At 39.9% G+C, this 13,679-nt stretch overlaps 1 protein-coding gene across 1 annotated transcript in view; it reads right to left on the reverse strand.

The window, feature by feature from the left end:
* LOC122539850 (inactive phospholipase C-like protein 2) overlaps positions 1–13,679 on the reverse strand; it is a 226,613-nt gene that overhangs the window by 6,892 nt on the left and 206,042 nt on the right. The window contains exon 5 of the mRNA XM_043674966.2: positions 9,091–9,200. Coding sequence (XP_043530901.1) covers positions 9,091–9,200 — 110 coding nt within the window. The remainder of the gene's footprint in view (positions 1–9,090; positions 9,201–13,679) is intronic.

A 13,679-nucleotide genomic window follows, 5' to 3' on the forward strand; every position in this document is an offset into this window, starting at 1 on the left:
ACCCTTGAGAAGGGAGTAGACAGTTGCTTTCCTGAACCACTGCTGTCCATTTGGTGCAGGTAGACTCACTGTTCCATTGGGAAAGGAGTTCCAATGGGGCCATCACCAACCAGAGGTGGACTGAATCCACCCCAATTATGGGTTGCACAGTAATCATGTTAATGAACTATAATTGTAAATGGAGGTGTTATAGTGTCATGCATGCATACATGTATTAGTTGAGTTAGAAACTCAGGACTTGGTGGTCAGGGAAGATTAACTACTAATCTTTGAATCTTTCCAATTTGCCTTTAGAGGGCAGTATGATGGGGAGAGTCGCCTGGACGGCCACGCTTGATGTGGAATGGTGCCCCTCCAGCTACAGCCTCTAGCTTCAGGCTTGTGACCTGTTCCAGGAAGAATAAGCTACAGAAATAAAAATGTGCTTTGTCTGCTTCTCGCATTTCTAGAGACAGAAAGACAGCATGAATGAGTAGTCAAGGGACATGGTCTAATGATCCTGAGCAAAATAAAAAGAGTTCAAATCCCACCACGGCAGCTGGGGAATTTACTAACAGTTAATTAAATATGTTTGGGGAAAAAAATCATAGAATCCCTACAGAATGGAAGTAGGACACTGAGTCCACGCCACCCCTCCAAACAGCATCCCACCCAGATCCATCCCCCTACCCTACCCCATGTATAGTCCCCCTAGTATGCACATCTCTGGACACTATGGGGCAACTTAGCATGGCCAATCCACCTAAACTACACATCTTTGGACTATGGGAGGAAACCAGAGCACCTGCAGTAAACTCACAAGACACGGGGAGAATGTGCAAACTGCACACAGACAGACACTTGAGGCTGGAATCAAACCTGACTCCCTGGTGGTGTGAGGCAGCAGTGCTAACCATCTGATAGTGTTGACAAAGCGACCACAATGCTACCAGATTGTTGCAAAAACCCATCTGGTTCATTAACATACTTTAAAATCTGTTGTCTTGACCCAGTCCTAACCCTCAATTCCAACTGCCCTCTGAAAAAGTCCAGCCAGCTACCTAGCTCTACAGCAGTTCACCACCACACTCCCAAGGGCAATTAGGAATGAGATAGTTGTGGATAAAGGGTTTCAGCATAGAATAAACAAGCAACCGCCTGTGGGACAGCATTTATTTTGGGTGCTATTAACAAGAGGGTTGAAGGGAAAGCGATCCCCAGCAGGCAAACACACATTGGGAGCTGCACCTGCCCGGCAATCTCATTGATTCGCATTTTGTTCTGATCACTCTATCCTATTAAAATAGTTCCCTCTGTGGTAGTGTTAGCTCAGGGACTTTTGGAGGCAAACTGATCAAGTAGACAGGAGAGTTATGGTGTGTCATGCTTCAAAGTCACCACAGAGCGGCACCACACACATAGTCTAAACATCCAAACCTGCACGCCCATCTTCCCTTTCAAAATTCTCTGCATTTGGAAGTTTTAGAGTTCTGTCACAGCATATTCTTGCTTAGGGAAACACAGTAATAACTGTACCCCTGTTGTACAGTTAGAATGACACTGTTTCTTTTTGTAAAGGAAAACATTCCTCAGGCTTTTTTACTCAAGAGGAAAACTAAGGGCAGGGCTGACTACAATCCACTATCCACAAAGATCCACATATGCGCACACTCATTCCATGATTTGCCTCAGTTAAACCCAAATTTCAGGAAAACTATGGGAAGGTGGATACCCTCCAGTACCTTGGGAACTGGAATGATGCGATCTGAAGGCTGTGTCATGAAGAAATCCCTAATTAACAGTAAATTCATAAAGCTGTTTGCCCCAGGCGTAAAATGCTATTGATTGCTTTAAATATCTATTAATCACCAATACTGTTGCCTACCATTTTAATATAAAGGTTTTTGAAAGCTGTAAGCAAACAGTCACCTCCCATCCCTCAGGGACATGTGCATGCTGTTAATTCAGCTCTGTTCTGGTGTGAAGCAAATACTATTTCGCCACACATCCTTCCAAACTCACAGCCAGTTCAGACAGCTCTCCAATTATTAAACATTACCAACAATTTCCCCTCAATCAGATCTTGTGGCCACATGGATATGGATTGAGAAGCAACTTTCTGAGATCCACTCAAATAAGAAAAATGCGGTTAAGTTCCTGAAACACCGAATCATTATGGCGCAGGTGGCCATTCAGTCCATTGTGACTGTGCCAGCCCTTCAAACGTATGTCATTTCCTGCTGCCAATCTCCTGCTTTTCCATTAATATCTTTGCAAACTATTTCTATCCAAATAATCATCCAATATCCTCTTTAATGCCTCCATTGAGCCTGCCTCCACCACATTTCCAGGCAGTATTCCTGATCCAAAATACTTGCTGGTGTGAAAAAATTTTGTTTCTTGCAACATATCACACCAGGGAGGGATCAGAGACATGGAATTGGCTGGAATACCACCATGTGGTTTTCAACCACAAGCAGAGTCACTAATGGAGTCCGGGGCCAAAATCTCCATTTGGTCCATGCCAATCCCATGTATAATTATTGTCTCACAGCATTCACACTATCCTGTGCCAATCACCTAAGGCCAAGAAGTTAGGCTATGGCATTTTTTAGGCCAGATATGGGGCTCTATCTCAACAGACGTCTGTTCAGAAAATCACAGGGTTGCTATATTTTCTATCAACAGATGGAAATAGAGATGCTGATTTGTCAGGATCAAATTTGTGTGGTGATGCAGTGTATTGGAAAACCTACAGAGGAGTATCCTTGGAAAGACTGCGACAACTGGGGAAGTGTAATGAACCAGAAATTCTGAAACCTAAATGTGAAATGGTTTGGTCCTTCACATATCACAATTATGTGCTCTACCGCATTGTGTATACCTTCTAATGCAGTGATTCATTTTAGGCATTGGTCCTTAATTGATCAGCATTGCATAATTGCTGTCAATGTTTTTCCAATTGTAAAAAGTGCCATAACATATTAAAAACATATGTTTTAGAAATCTTGTCAGCCTTTGCTGTCATGTTTTGGACCATGATTTAAATCATCTGCCAACACTGGATGTTAAAGCCATGCTTTTAAAAGTGGAAAGAAATTTTGGCAGCTGCTCTGCCTTTTGACTTGCGCATTCTCTGCTTAGAAATGGAAATGAGAAACCAGCTGATCTGTCAGTTTCAGGCATTACAGCTGGAACCTTTTGTTGTGATTGGTGTACCTATTAAGAATGCTTGGCTGGATTTCAAAAGCTTATGCCAAATCAATGATGAACAAATGATCTATTGATCCACAAATATTTGACAGATTTAACAGGTTGTAATAACAGAGTATGCCTTTGATGTGATTAGTTTGTTTACAAAGCAATAGGCATTTAAGTGATTATGCTGAAAAATGTGTTGCTGGAAAAGCACAGCAGGTCAGGCAGCATCCAAGGAGCAGGAGAATTGATGTTTCGGGTATAAGCCCTTCTTCTTTAAGTGATTATGATCTATTTACATTGGAGTCGACACTTTTAACTAACTTGTCAGAAAATATATGTTTGAATTCAAGATTTATTTTCTTTTGCAATGATTTAAAATGACTCCCATTGCTACTGCAAGACTCCAAATGACTGCATATAGTTAACACAGTGTTAGTGATTATAAAGGATATATAGAATAGCATAGAAACACCATTGATCATATGAGTGGCTGTTGAGAAGTGTAGAGGGGATGTTGAGGGAGATGGAGGGCTGAGGTTTTCATGGCATTTGAATGACTTGAGCTGCTAAGTTGCTGAACTGAGAGGAACTTCTAATCAGTTTAACTGAACACCAACAACTCTCACCCTTTCCATAGCAGCCCTCAAAATACAGTGCAAACCCCAACCCCTGGATAAAATGTCAAAAGTCTTAGGCAAGGTCATGGATGGGTGACCTGTGCACGACCAACGGTTGAGTTTTTCCCAAGCCCTAGCTCATGCCCTTCACTTCTTTCCCTTACCCTATGTACAAGTGGAGATTACACTTCCTCTAATAAAAGCTGAGCAGCACAATAACCTTCAGCTTATTAAAAAGTGTTTCTAAATGAGGAAATGCTACAGGCGGGGTTTATATTTATTTTCCTGTGAGCCAGTACAGCTTTTCTGGTGAATACAGTGAGCTTGAGCTAAGAGCTGCTCGCCACAGCTTAGATGGGCTCCTATTTCTGGGTTAGATTCCACAGTTAATTTTTTTCCAGCTTCGTGATAATCCGGAACCCCGTTCACAGAAATTCTCTGAAATGCGACGCCTGAAGCACTCCGCTCACCCTCCCCAAGACTCATGTCCCTCAATCACAAACCTTCGGAGATATTACATTAAGAACGATAAACAGGAACAGTTAGTTACACTTGTGAACTGATAGGTTGAGGTGCAGATATAAAGATAAAGCAAGATGCATATGTTGATACAAAAACTCTTACAGGGTAGATAGAGATATAGAGATAATAAGGTATAGATAAACAGAAGCCACAAACACTGCTGTTAAAGGATGCAATTAAACAAATCACAAGCATATTATCCCCAAAGATAGAGAAAATAATCTCTTAATAAAAGAACTAATGTCAATACTTTTTGTAAAATGATCAATGACGTAAACTCTTTGCTCCATCTGCTTTAGGCTTGAGAAATGGGAAGTAGGGAAGCATTTTCACTTTCCGACTTGAACAGTTCAGACACTGGTTGGTTTCTATGATGGGGTGTCAATTTGCCCTGGCAGATCATCACACAGATGATGAAAAGGAAACTATACCTTGTGGTTTCAAAATTAGCTGCTGATACTGACTCTTTCTTTTCAGTTTTTTTTTGTAAATGAATCTAGTGTGAACCCATGGATTTGCCCATCCCTAGCTGCCTTAGAAAGGGGAGGGTGCACTCGTTCTCACATTGACAGTGTTCCCAGTGACACTGGGCAGCAAATTTACAAGACCTACCACAATCACTGAAACACCCTGATAGTAGCATGCCATTAACTTAAGACTTAATCTCTCAAGATCAGCAGAAGTCCAAACACTGCAGAAACTGGACACAGAAACAGAAAATGATGGAAGAACTCAGCAGCTCAACCGGCATGTATGGAGAGAATGGGACCAATTTACATGTTGTGAGTGTATCTGCACCTGAAACATAAACTTTGGTCAGTTCCCACTACATTTTCTGATCAACCTCGTATTTCCTGCATTCACCGCTTCTGTTTTCATTTCAGAGTTCATCAAATGACTGAAAGTCATAAACTGAAGAGGTCCTGTCTCAATGAGTTCATCAATTTCAAATGTGTCTTCAAAATAAACCCAAATTGAGTTATGCTTGCAAAGATTAGTTCCTCAGCATTCAATATTATTTAAGTAATTAGATGAAATAAATACTGGAATCAATCATACAACTAAAAGAATAATAATCTATTTGTTATTCTGGCCCTTTAATGCTGAAACTCTTTGATTAATTATCTAGCTCTTCACATTATTCCTGTAGCACTCCAACTTGTTCACTTTGTAAGCCACTGAAGGGAATCATTGTTTCAAAGGGGGAAACAAAACTCTTGTAGCAAGTCCAAAGTCTTCACACATTTTCCAATTTGATCACATTCCAAAATCCTATCAATAGATTCTTATTCTCTACCATTAATAGCAATTCTATGAGACAAAAAGCCTCATTGTCTACAGCAAATGATCCATCCAGGTCTGTTTTAAACAGAGACTCTTATTGTCACAGAGACAAAGAAGACACCTCAAAGTTGTCATGCCCTTTGTGGAGAGACTGCGGGTAACCTCCGGCTGGTTGCTTGCTCTGTTATAACTGAGGTCATTCAATTGCATTGCAATAATTGGCTTTAAAGCAGGCAATGGGAATGCGAAATCACACAGTGGATGGGACACAGTGGGTTAGCTGCAGGCCTTTCAAAAATTGAGCCTATGGTTCTAATGCAATCTAGATTGCTGGTCTAAATCCTTTCTTTTCAGATTGACACTGTGATCCTGTATGAAATAAATTCAAATGCTAGCAATCCAATAGAAAGTAGTGCAAGGCTGAAGTGCAAAACTGGTGAATCCTGTGAAGAAAGTGATAAAATGTAGCAGAGATGCAATCAGAGATCTTCTTAGGTGGAGACAGATTGGTGAGCACTTTGTCACACAGTCCACAGTCACTCGTGACCTAGGATTGCCTGATATTATATCTAAATGTCAGAAGTGTTCTGCACCAACATTCCTCATCTCAGTAAGTACAAAATTGGCCACAAAACTACAAGTCTGGAACAGTAACTCTAATTTACTTGTTTTTTTTTAAAAAAGCCATGTAAATTATGAAGTTTGCATCAATCTCTGTAATGGTCAATGCTCTTAGTTATCTGTTGGTCGGTCATGAGTTTGCCCTCAGGGATTCCACTTTGGCGGAATTCTAATTACAAAGGAGCCTCTGCACAACACCCCCTGCCACCCACATAAACACACACACGTCCATTGTGTTAAAACAACCGTGGTTGAAAAGTTCAAGTGTTTAACTGAGTTGAATGTACTCTACTGTCTGGAACTCTTCATCATAAAGAAGCACAAGAAATTTTTAAAAAACTGTTAGACCATTCTGCCATTTTTGCGTGTGTCACTTCTTTGTGAAGACAATTAATGCATCACCCTCTGCTTGAAATATTTATCCAATTTTTTCCCATAAGGGGTACAATAGTCTCCACTTCATCCACTGCCTGTGAAAAAATCATTTCACAATATTCTGTGACATCAGGGTGCCACCAGAAACAATTCTAGAACATCCATACAACTCAAAACCCTCAGTTATTATTTGTTGCATGCAAATACAGAACTAAAGAAAAGGTTGATGGTGTGTTGCTGAGCGGATCTGAGTACAAGGAGGTCAAACCCATGCCTTAAATACAAAGTCATGGGCATCCCACCTTAAAAGGATATAGCTTAGCTGGAGTACAGTGTACCAGAAAGGTGCCTGGACTTTAAGGATTAAATTACCAGGAGAGATTACATGGATTAGGATTATATTTTCTGGAATTTAGAAATTCTAAAGTGGTCATTTGATCTGATTTTCCTTGATATTAAAGGGTCAGCAAAGATAGATTAACTATTTCTGCTAGTTAGGGAATCTAGGATTAGAGAACATAGTTTAAAAAAAAGTCAGAACCAGACCCTCCAGGAATGAAATTGACAATCTTTTCTTCATGCAAGTGTGCTGAGAGTTTGGTATTCTCATTCCACAGTATCCACTGATGTTATCTTCAAGTCTGTGATCAATAGGTTTGTGATATCCAGAATTACTAAGGGATACGAGGTACATGGAGCCGGGAACAGAATGATGAGGGACTAAACTTCATTTGGACTTTTTCCTTCATCCTTAAAGTAAAGGAAGGGGCAGAGAATGACCCAGATAAAAGCAATGAAATTTGTTTGCTGAACTTTACAGTGCTGGAAAGGAGCTAGTGAATATTCCACTGAACCTTGTACTTCTGAAACTGACTGTGAGATGATTCAGATTATTGAAGCCTTATGTTTCTGTCATTCATTATGGTCCTATCACTGGAATTAAAGCCGATATTTTAAAACTAACTATATTGACATCATAGAATTTAAACCTAACATTTCTGAATCTGAGTTCCTTCAAATTGCATACAACACAAAAACTGATTACTGTTCTATTGTAGAGTTTGCACAAAATACAAATTATTTTATTTGACTTGTTACTTCAGTCCCAATCTATCACAAATCAACAACATTTTAAGAAATGGTTGGTGGGATATGGACCATGCAGGTGGGACTAGTTTAGTTTGGGATTAGGGTTGGTATGGACTGGTTGGCCCTAAGGGTCTGTTTCTGTGCTGCATGACTCCATGACTCTATTAGTTAACACTTTATTTGATGAGGTTGTTGATCATGTCATTTGTATCTTACATTGACATGGCATTTTCAAGCATTAGTTCACATACTGTTGAAATACTTTAACTAAAAGATTCAATGCAGCAAATATGTATAACCTATTCCATCTTATATTTTAAGAAAAGCAATTCAGTTAAAGCATTTTTGATAGAGTACATTGAGTTTATTGTTCACTGTACACTGAGTGCAAATCATAAGCAAATCAATGTGAGGATTCCTATGGATACAGGTTTCAACAGTGTTGCAGCACAGATCAATGAGTTAAAATACAACATGTAAAAAATATCCTCTTGTTTTGAATGGTGAACAATCTTGTCTTTCCTTTGTAAAAATTGGTGACATAATGGATGGCAAAAAGAAGTTCATCTCACCACATTATCTTATAAGGTGCTGTCTATTCAGCCAGCAAATTATGAACACATCTCCAACAATGTGACTTTACACTAATGCCAGGACTTTTTCATAATCTTCAAATTGCATTGTATCTCTTTGCTGGGATGGTTGTCCCTTCCTGATTGTAATCCTCATTGAGTGTGTACATTATTTCACACACAAAGCCACCACTAACAAATGTACATATTCAACACACTTGTATCAAAATCATATCAACGACACTTACTTGTATACAAGTGACGGCATGAAGCAGGAGGATTTAGACACAATGATAGCATCCCTACCCTGAGTTCTGCATTCAACACACAATCCAGAGCTTGATGGCCCTGAAAGGTATGTTTGTAACATGGCCGTACAGGGTGATCATCAACCTTACAAATCCCAATAAGCTTGTGGTGGACAATTAAGAGCGTCCTGATCATTCATGCTTGATGTGGCTGGTGCCCCTTAAGTTACAGCCTCTGACAGCAGGCTGGTGACCTGTTCTAGAAAAAAACAGATATGGAAACAGACGTAGACGCATGTTCGTCTGCCTATAGGCACAAGGAGACAGAATAAGAAGGGAATTTACTTAAGGGTTCATTTGAGCCCCTGTAAATACTGACTGATTAAAACCTGGCCAGATTTAGATGCTTATGCCAGCAATGCGTAATTTTGCAAATAAATATACAAGTGGGTAGAGATGTTGTTCCATCCTGAAACAACTGGCTTTCTGGAGTATACTATTCCAATCCAGGAAATAAAGCAAACCACACACAATGGCTGTTATGGGAGTTCTGTAACAGCATAAATAATAGAAGGTACTTACTTTTAACACTGTGATATTCCAAGCAAAACTCTCAATTGCCTTTTGGAGTTTCCGTCCTTTCAGACCTTCTTTTGATCCAATTCCATGCAAATCTTCATGGAAATCCAGCCCTGTGCATTTGGATGAATAAAATTTAGTTATAAGATCGAGTTTTCATTTAAGCTAAAACATTGAACGCAAGAGTTTACTGAAGGAAGACCAGCTTTGTTGAAGCCTTTCGTCTTGAACTCATCACAACATTTGCAAGAATACCAAAGTAAGGATGAAGAGCATTTTAGATCATATGAGAAACAAAAAGGAAAACAACGTTACTTCTCTGATATCACAATGTGCAAATGTCAAAAGATAAAATTGATCCATTACTCTCAGACTGCTGAGCCATGTTGGAATGCAAAGGTCGAGAGGTAATAGAAGCTCATCAAAGCAGCTCTTTCTCTCAGGTGACCTGAAAAAATGAGTGTTGAAAATGTGTTGCTGGAAAAGCGCAGCAGGTCAGGCAGCATCCAAGGAACAGGAGAATCAACGTTTTGGGCATAAGCCCTTCTTCAGGCTTATGCCCGAAACGTCAATTCTCCTGTTCCTTGGATGCTGCCTGACCTGCTGCGCTTTTCCAGCAACACATTTTCAGCTCTGAACTCCAGCATCTGCAGCCCTCACTTTCTCCTGAAAAAATGAGTGTGACAAGCTACTCAATGGTGGGAATTGTCAAGAGTCAGACCAGACACACAGGTCATTCAATAATGACCAAACAAAAAACGTTTTCTTGCTAACTTGCCCCTCCCAAATTCAGAACTATTGACGCTTACTGTCCAACTCTAATTGTAGTTGAACTGGGTACTCTCTTGGTCTGTATGGACTCCAATGTGCTTTTACCCAATAAATAGCTGTTTGGTCCTTTCTTTAATGCACAGATCTGAAGCGTAAGTCAAAATGGCAGAACCAAAGACAGAGAAGAATTAGAGGAAACAGTGGAAGTGTTCCCATTCCAATGACAGAAGGACTTAAAAGATACAAGAGTATGCAACAGATCATAAATTGCTGTCAAAGTGACATGAAGACTTATAGGGCCTTGCTGTGGGCAAATCAACTGTTGTGTTTTCCTACATCACAATGTTCAATGGTGGAGCACTTTGGTGCATCTTTAAATCACGAACAGTGCTGCATCAATCTTTCATTAAAATTTATGCACAAATAATACAACAACTTCACATGAAGGCAGGTGAGTCATTCAAACAGAAATATCAAAAATAGCTGTTTGAGTTGTGCTTTTCCACTGTTTGTGAAACCAACATGTTGCTGTTTGCCTCAGCAGTGAAATGCAGTTGCCGTACTTGCACAGCAGAATCAATCGAAATCATTCTACAAAGTCAAGCCTTGTTCAATTCCACTCAAGTACTTTTAATTTTACAAAAAGATGTGATAAATGCCAACTTCAGGAAATGGTGCTGGCACAGAAAACTGACTGTTGCAAGTGTGAGTCCGTAAGTGTTTCATTGTAGTAGGTTGCAAATATGTCAATATAAAATGGTGCCTTTAAAATCTTTTCTGTATGTTTGCACTCTCCCACTGAATGCATTGGTTTTTACACTCTCCACCTAATTTCACACTGGGTTTATATTACACTCTGCCCTGCTTCTTGCATTGTTAATTTCACAATCATTCAATCTGACTGCTGAGAAGACGCATAGTTGCTTCTATGTCCACTCAACCCCTAGATATCTGGCTTTTCTTGCCATGACATTATAACCTCACAGTTCCAAGCAATCTGCTAGATGTAAATTTATAAACTTGCGCATGAAATGTAAATTCTAACTGGTGGAAGGCACAGTATCCTGAATTATCTTCACCGTACTGAAAATAAAGTATCTGCTGTAAGACTATCTTTCAAGCATCTGTGTTTAGGACTGCAGTGAGTCAAGAAGGCAACTCACCACCATCTTCTCAAGGGTAACTAGGGACAAGCAATCAATGCCCACAAAGCAACTCAAGCATAGATTAATGAGTTGATATGTAACAACCCACAAATTACTACACATTTATTTCAAATTTAATTCCTTTGCTGAGGAAATTCTGTTTTCTATCTTCTTCAGTTTCTAAAATAGAACGGATTCTTCCCACTTTTTAAAGAACACCTCTTTGGAGGCTAAAGTGTAACAATAGTTTCTTTAAAGCATTTTACTGAAAAGTCGAGTTGGATGGATTATAAAAGAAACCAGGGAAAAGGCTTCAACCCTCACTCAAACCCATGAAAATAATTATTGTAACAGCACTCTCTGTGCTGCCTGCTACCATGAAATAAAGGCTGTTATATGTAAATAGAATTGAGGAAAATTCATCAAAAAAGGACAAGCATAGAAAATTAAAATGCGCCATTAATTATTGTAGAAGTGTGTAAAGTCGGAGCAGGAGTAGGGGTATTTGACTGTTCCAGTATGCTCCACTGTTCAATATGATCATGGTTGATCCTTTATCTCAATGCCATATTCCTGTTTTCACTCCATACTCCTTGATGCCTTTAATACCTAAAACTTTATCAATCACTTTCTTGAGTACACTCCATTTCCTGGTCTCTAAAGCCTTCTATGAAAGAGAATTCCACAGGTTGCCCACCCTTTGAGTGAAGTAAGATTTCCTCACCTCAGTCTGCCTGTATCCTGAGACTCTGATCCCTGATTTCAAACTCCCCAATATCCTGCTAGCAACTGGCAACCTTGTTGGAATTTTATTTGTTTCAATCAGATACCCTCTCATTCTCCTAAACTTTAATGAATACAGAATCAATCTCTCGCTTTGTACAACATCTTCAGTATCTGCCTAATGAACCTCACTTCACATCTTCTAAGATAAACGGATCTCCTATTCAGTAAGGAGACTATAACTGCAATATTCCAGGTCCAATCTTACCATTACCTTGTTTATGTGCAGTAAGGCGTTTCTATTTCTCAACTCAAATCCTCCGATCAAGGCCAATATTCCATTTGCCTTCCTAAACGCTTGTTGCACCTGCCTGTTTTTGTCGCATTGACTGGTGGATAAGATCACTCAGATCCCTTTGTACATCCACATTTCCCAATGTATCACCATTTAAATAATATTCTGACTTTCTGTTTTTCACACTGAAGGGTATAACTTCACATTTATTGATACTGCATCGATCATGCCTTTGCCCACACACTCAAGTCATTTCGATCACCCCGAAGCCTCCTTGCATCCTGCTCACAACTCATCATCCTACCAAGTTTTGAGTCATCAGCAAACTTGGAAATATTGTATTTGATTCCCTTATCCAAGTTATTTATATTTATTGTGAAAAGCTGAGGCCCAAGCACTGGTCCCTAAGGTACACCACTAGTCACTGCCTGCCTCCCAGAAAATAAACATGTATTCCTACTGTCTACTTCCGCTCTGCCAACCAATTCTCAATCTATGCCAGCATATTACCTCCCAATTCCATGGGCTTTAATTTTACCCACTAGCCTCTTAGAATTTTATCAAAACCTATTTTGGTTTTGGTGCCGTGGGCGGCACGGTGGAGTGGGCGGCACGGTGGCGCAGTGGTTAGCACTGCTGCCTCGCAGCGCCAGAGACCCGGGTTCAATTCACGACTCAGGCGACTGACTGTGTAGAGTTTGCACGTTCTCCCCGTGTCTGCGTGGGTTTCCTCCGGGTGCTCCGGTTTCCTCCCACAGTCCAAAGATGTGCAGGTTAGGTGAATTGGCCATACTAAAATTGCCCGTAGTTTTAGGTAAGGGGTAAATGTAGGGGTATGGGTGGGTTTCGCTTCGGCGGGTCGGTGTGGACTTGTTGGGCCGAAGGGCCTGTTTCCACACTGTAATCTAATCTAATCTAAATCGAAGTACACCATATCCACTGCTTCTTTCATATCTATTCTACCAGTTACATCCTTAAAAAGCTTTGATAGATTGGTTCAGCACGATTTTGTTTTCATGAACCCATGCTGACTTAGTCTAAACTCCTTATTGCTTTCCAAGTATTCTGTTACCATGACTTTTCACCATTGTTGAGGTTAGGTTAACAGGTATGGAATGTTCTATTTTACTTCTCCTTCCTTTTCTTAAACAGTGGGTTTTTGTGTCACCCTCCAATCTGTAGGAACTGTCCAGAATCTATAGAATTTTGGAAGATGGCTGCCTATGCATCTAATATGTTTAGGACTACTTCCTTTAACACTATGGGATGCAGATTATCAGATCATAGGGAAATATCTGCCTTTAACCCCATAAATGAATACTGATTTCTTCAATTCTTCCCTCTCACTAAACCCATAGTTCCCTTAAATTTCTGGGAAAATGTCTTGTCTTCTTTTGTGAACCATTTTATGCATTCAATTGTTCTGCCTTTTTTTTGTTCTTCAATACAATTTCTGACTTTCTCCTTTTTCTGAGAGCTTGAGGCTTCACATTTGTCAATTTATTTTTAGTGCCAGAGGAGAAATACAGTAGTAAGGATCACTCAGTATACTTCAAGCCTGCAGTTTCTCTTCAAGTACATCTTGCATTTTCTAACCGTTTTGTCAGTGCGAATGGTGATTAATAGTTCAAATACACGCTATCACAGTAATTTTTGTG

Source organism: Chiloscyllium plagiosum, unplaced genomic scaffold, assembly GCF_037043375.1.
Source record: "Chiloscyllium plagiosum isolate Xiang-an unplaced genomic scaffold, Cpla_swu_hap1 HiC_scaffold_32, whole genome shotgun sequence".
Lineage (NCBI taxonomy): Eukaryota > Metazoa > Chordata > Chondrichthyes > Orectolobiformes > Hemiscylliidae > Chiloscyllium > Chiloscyllium plagiosum.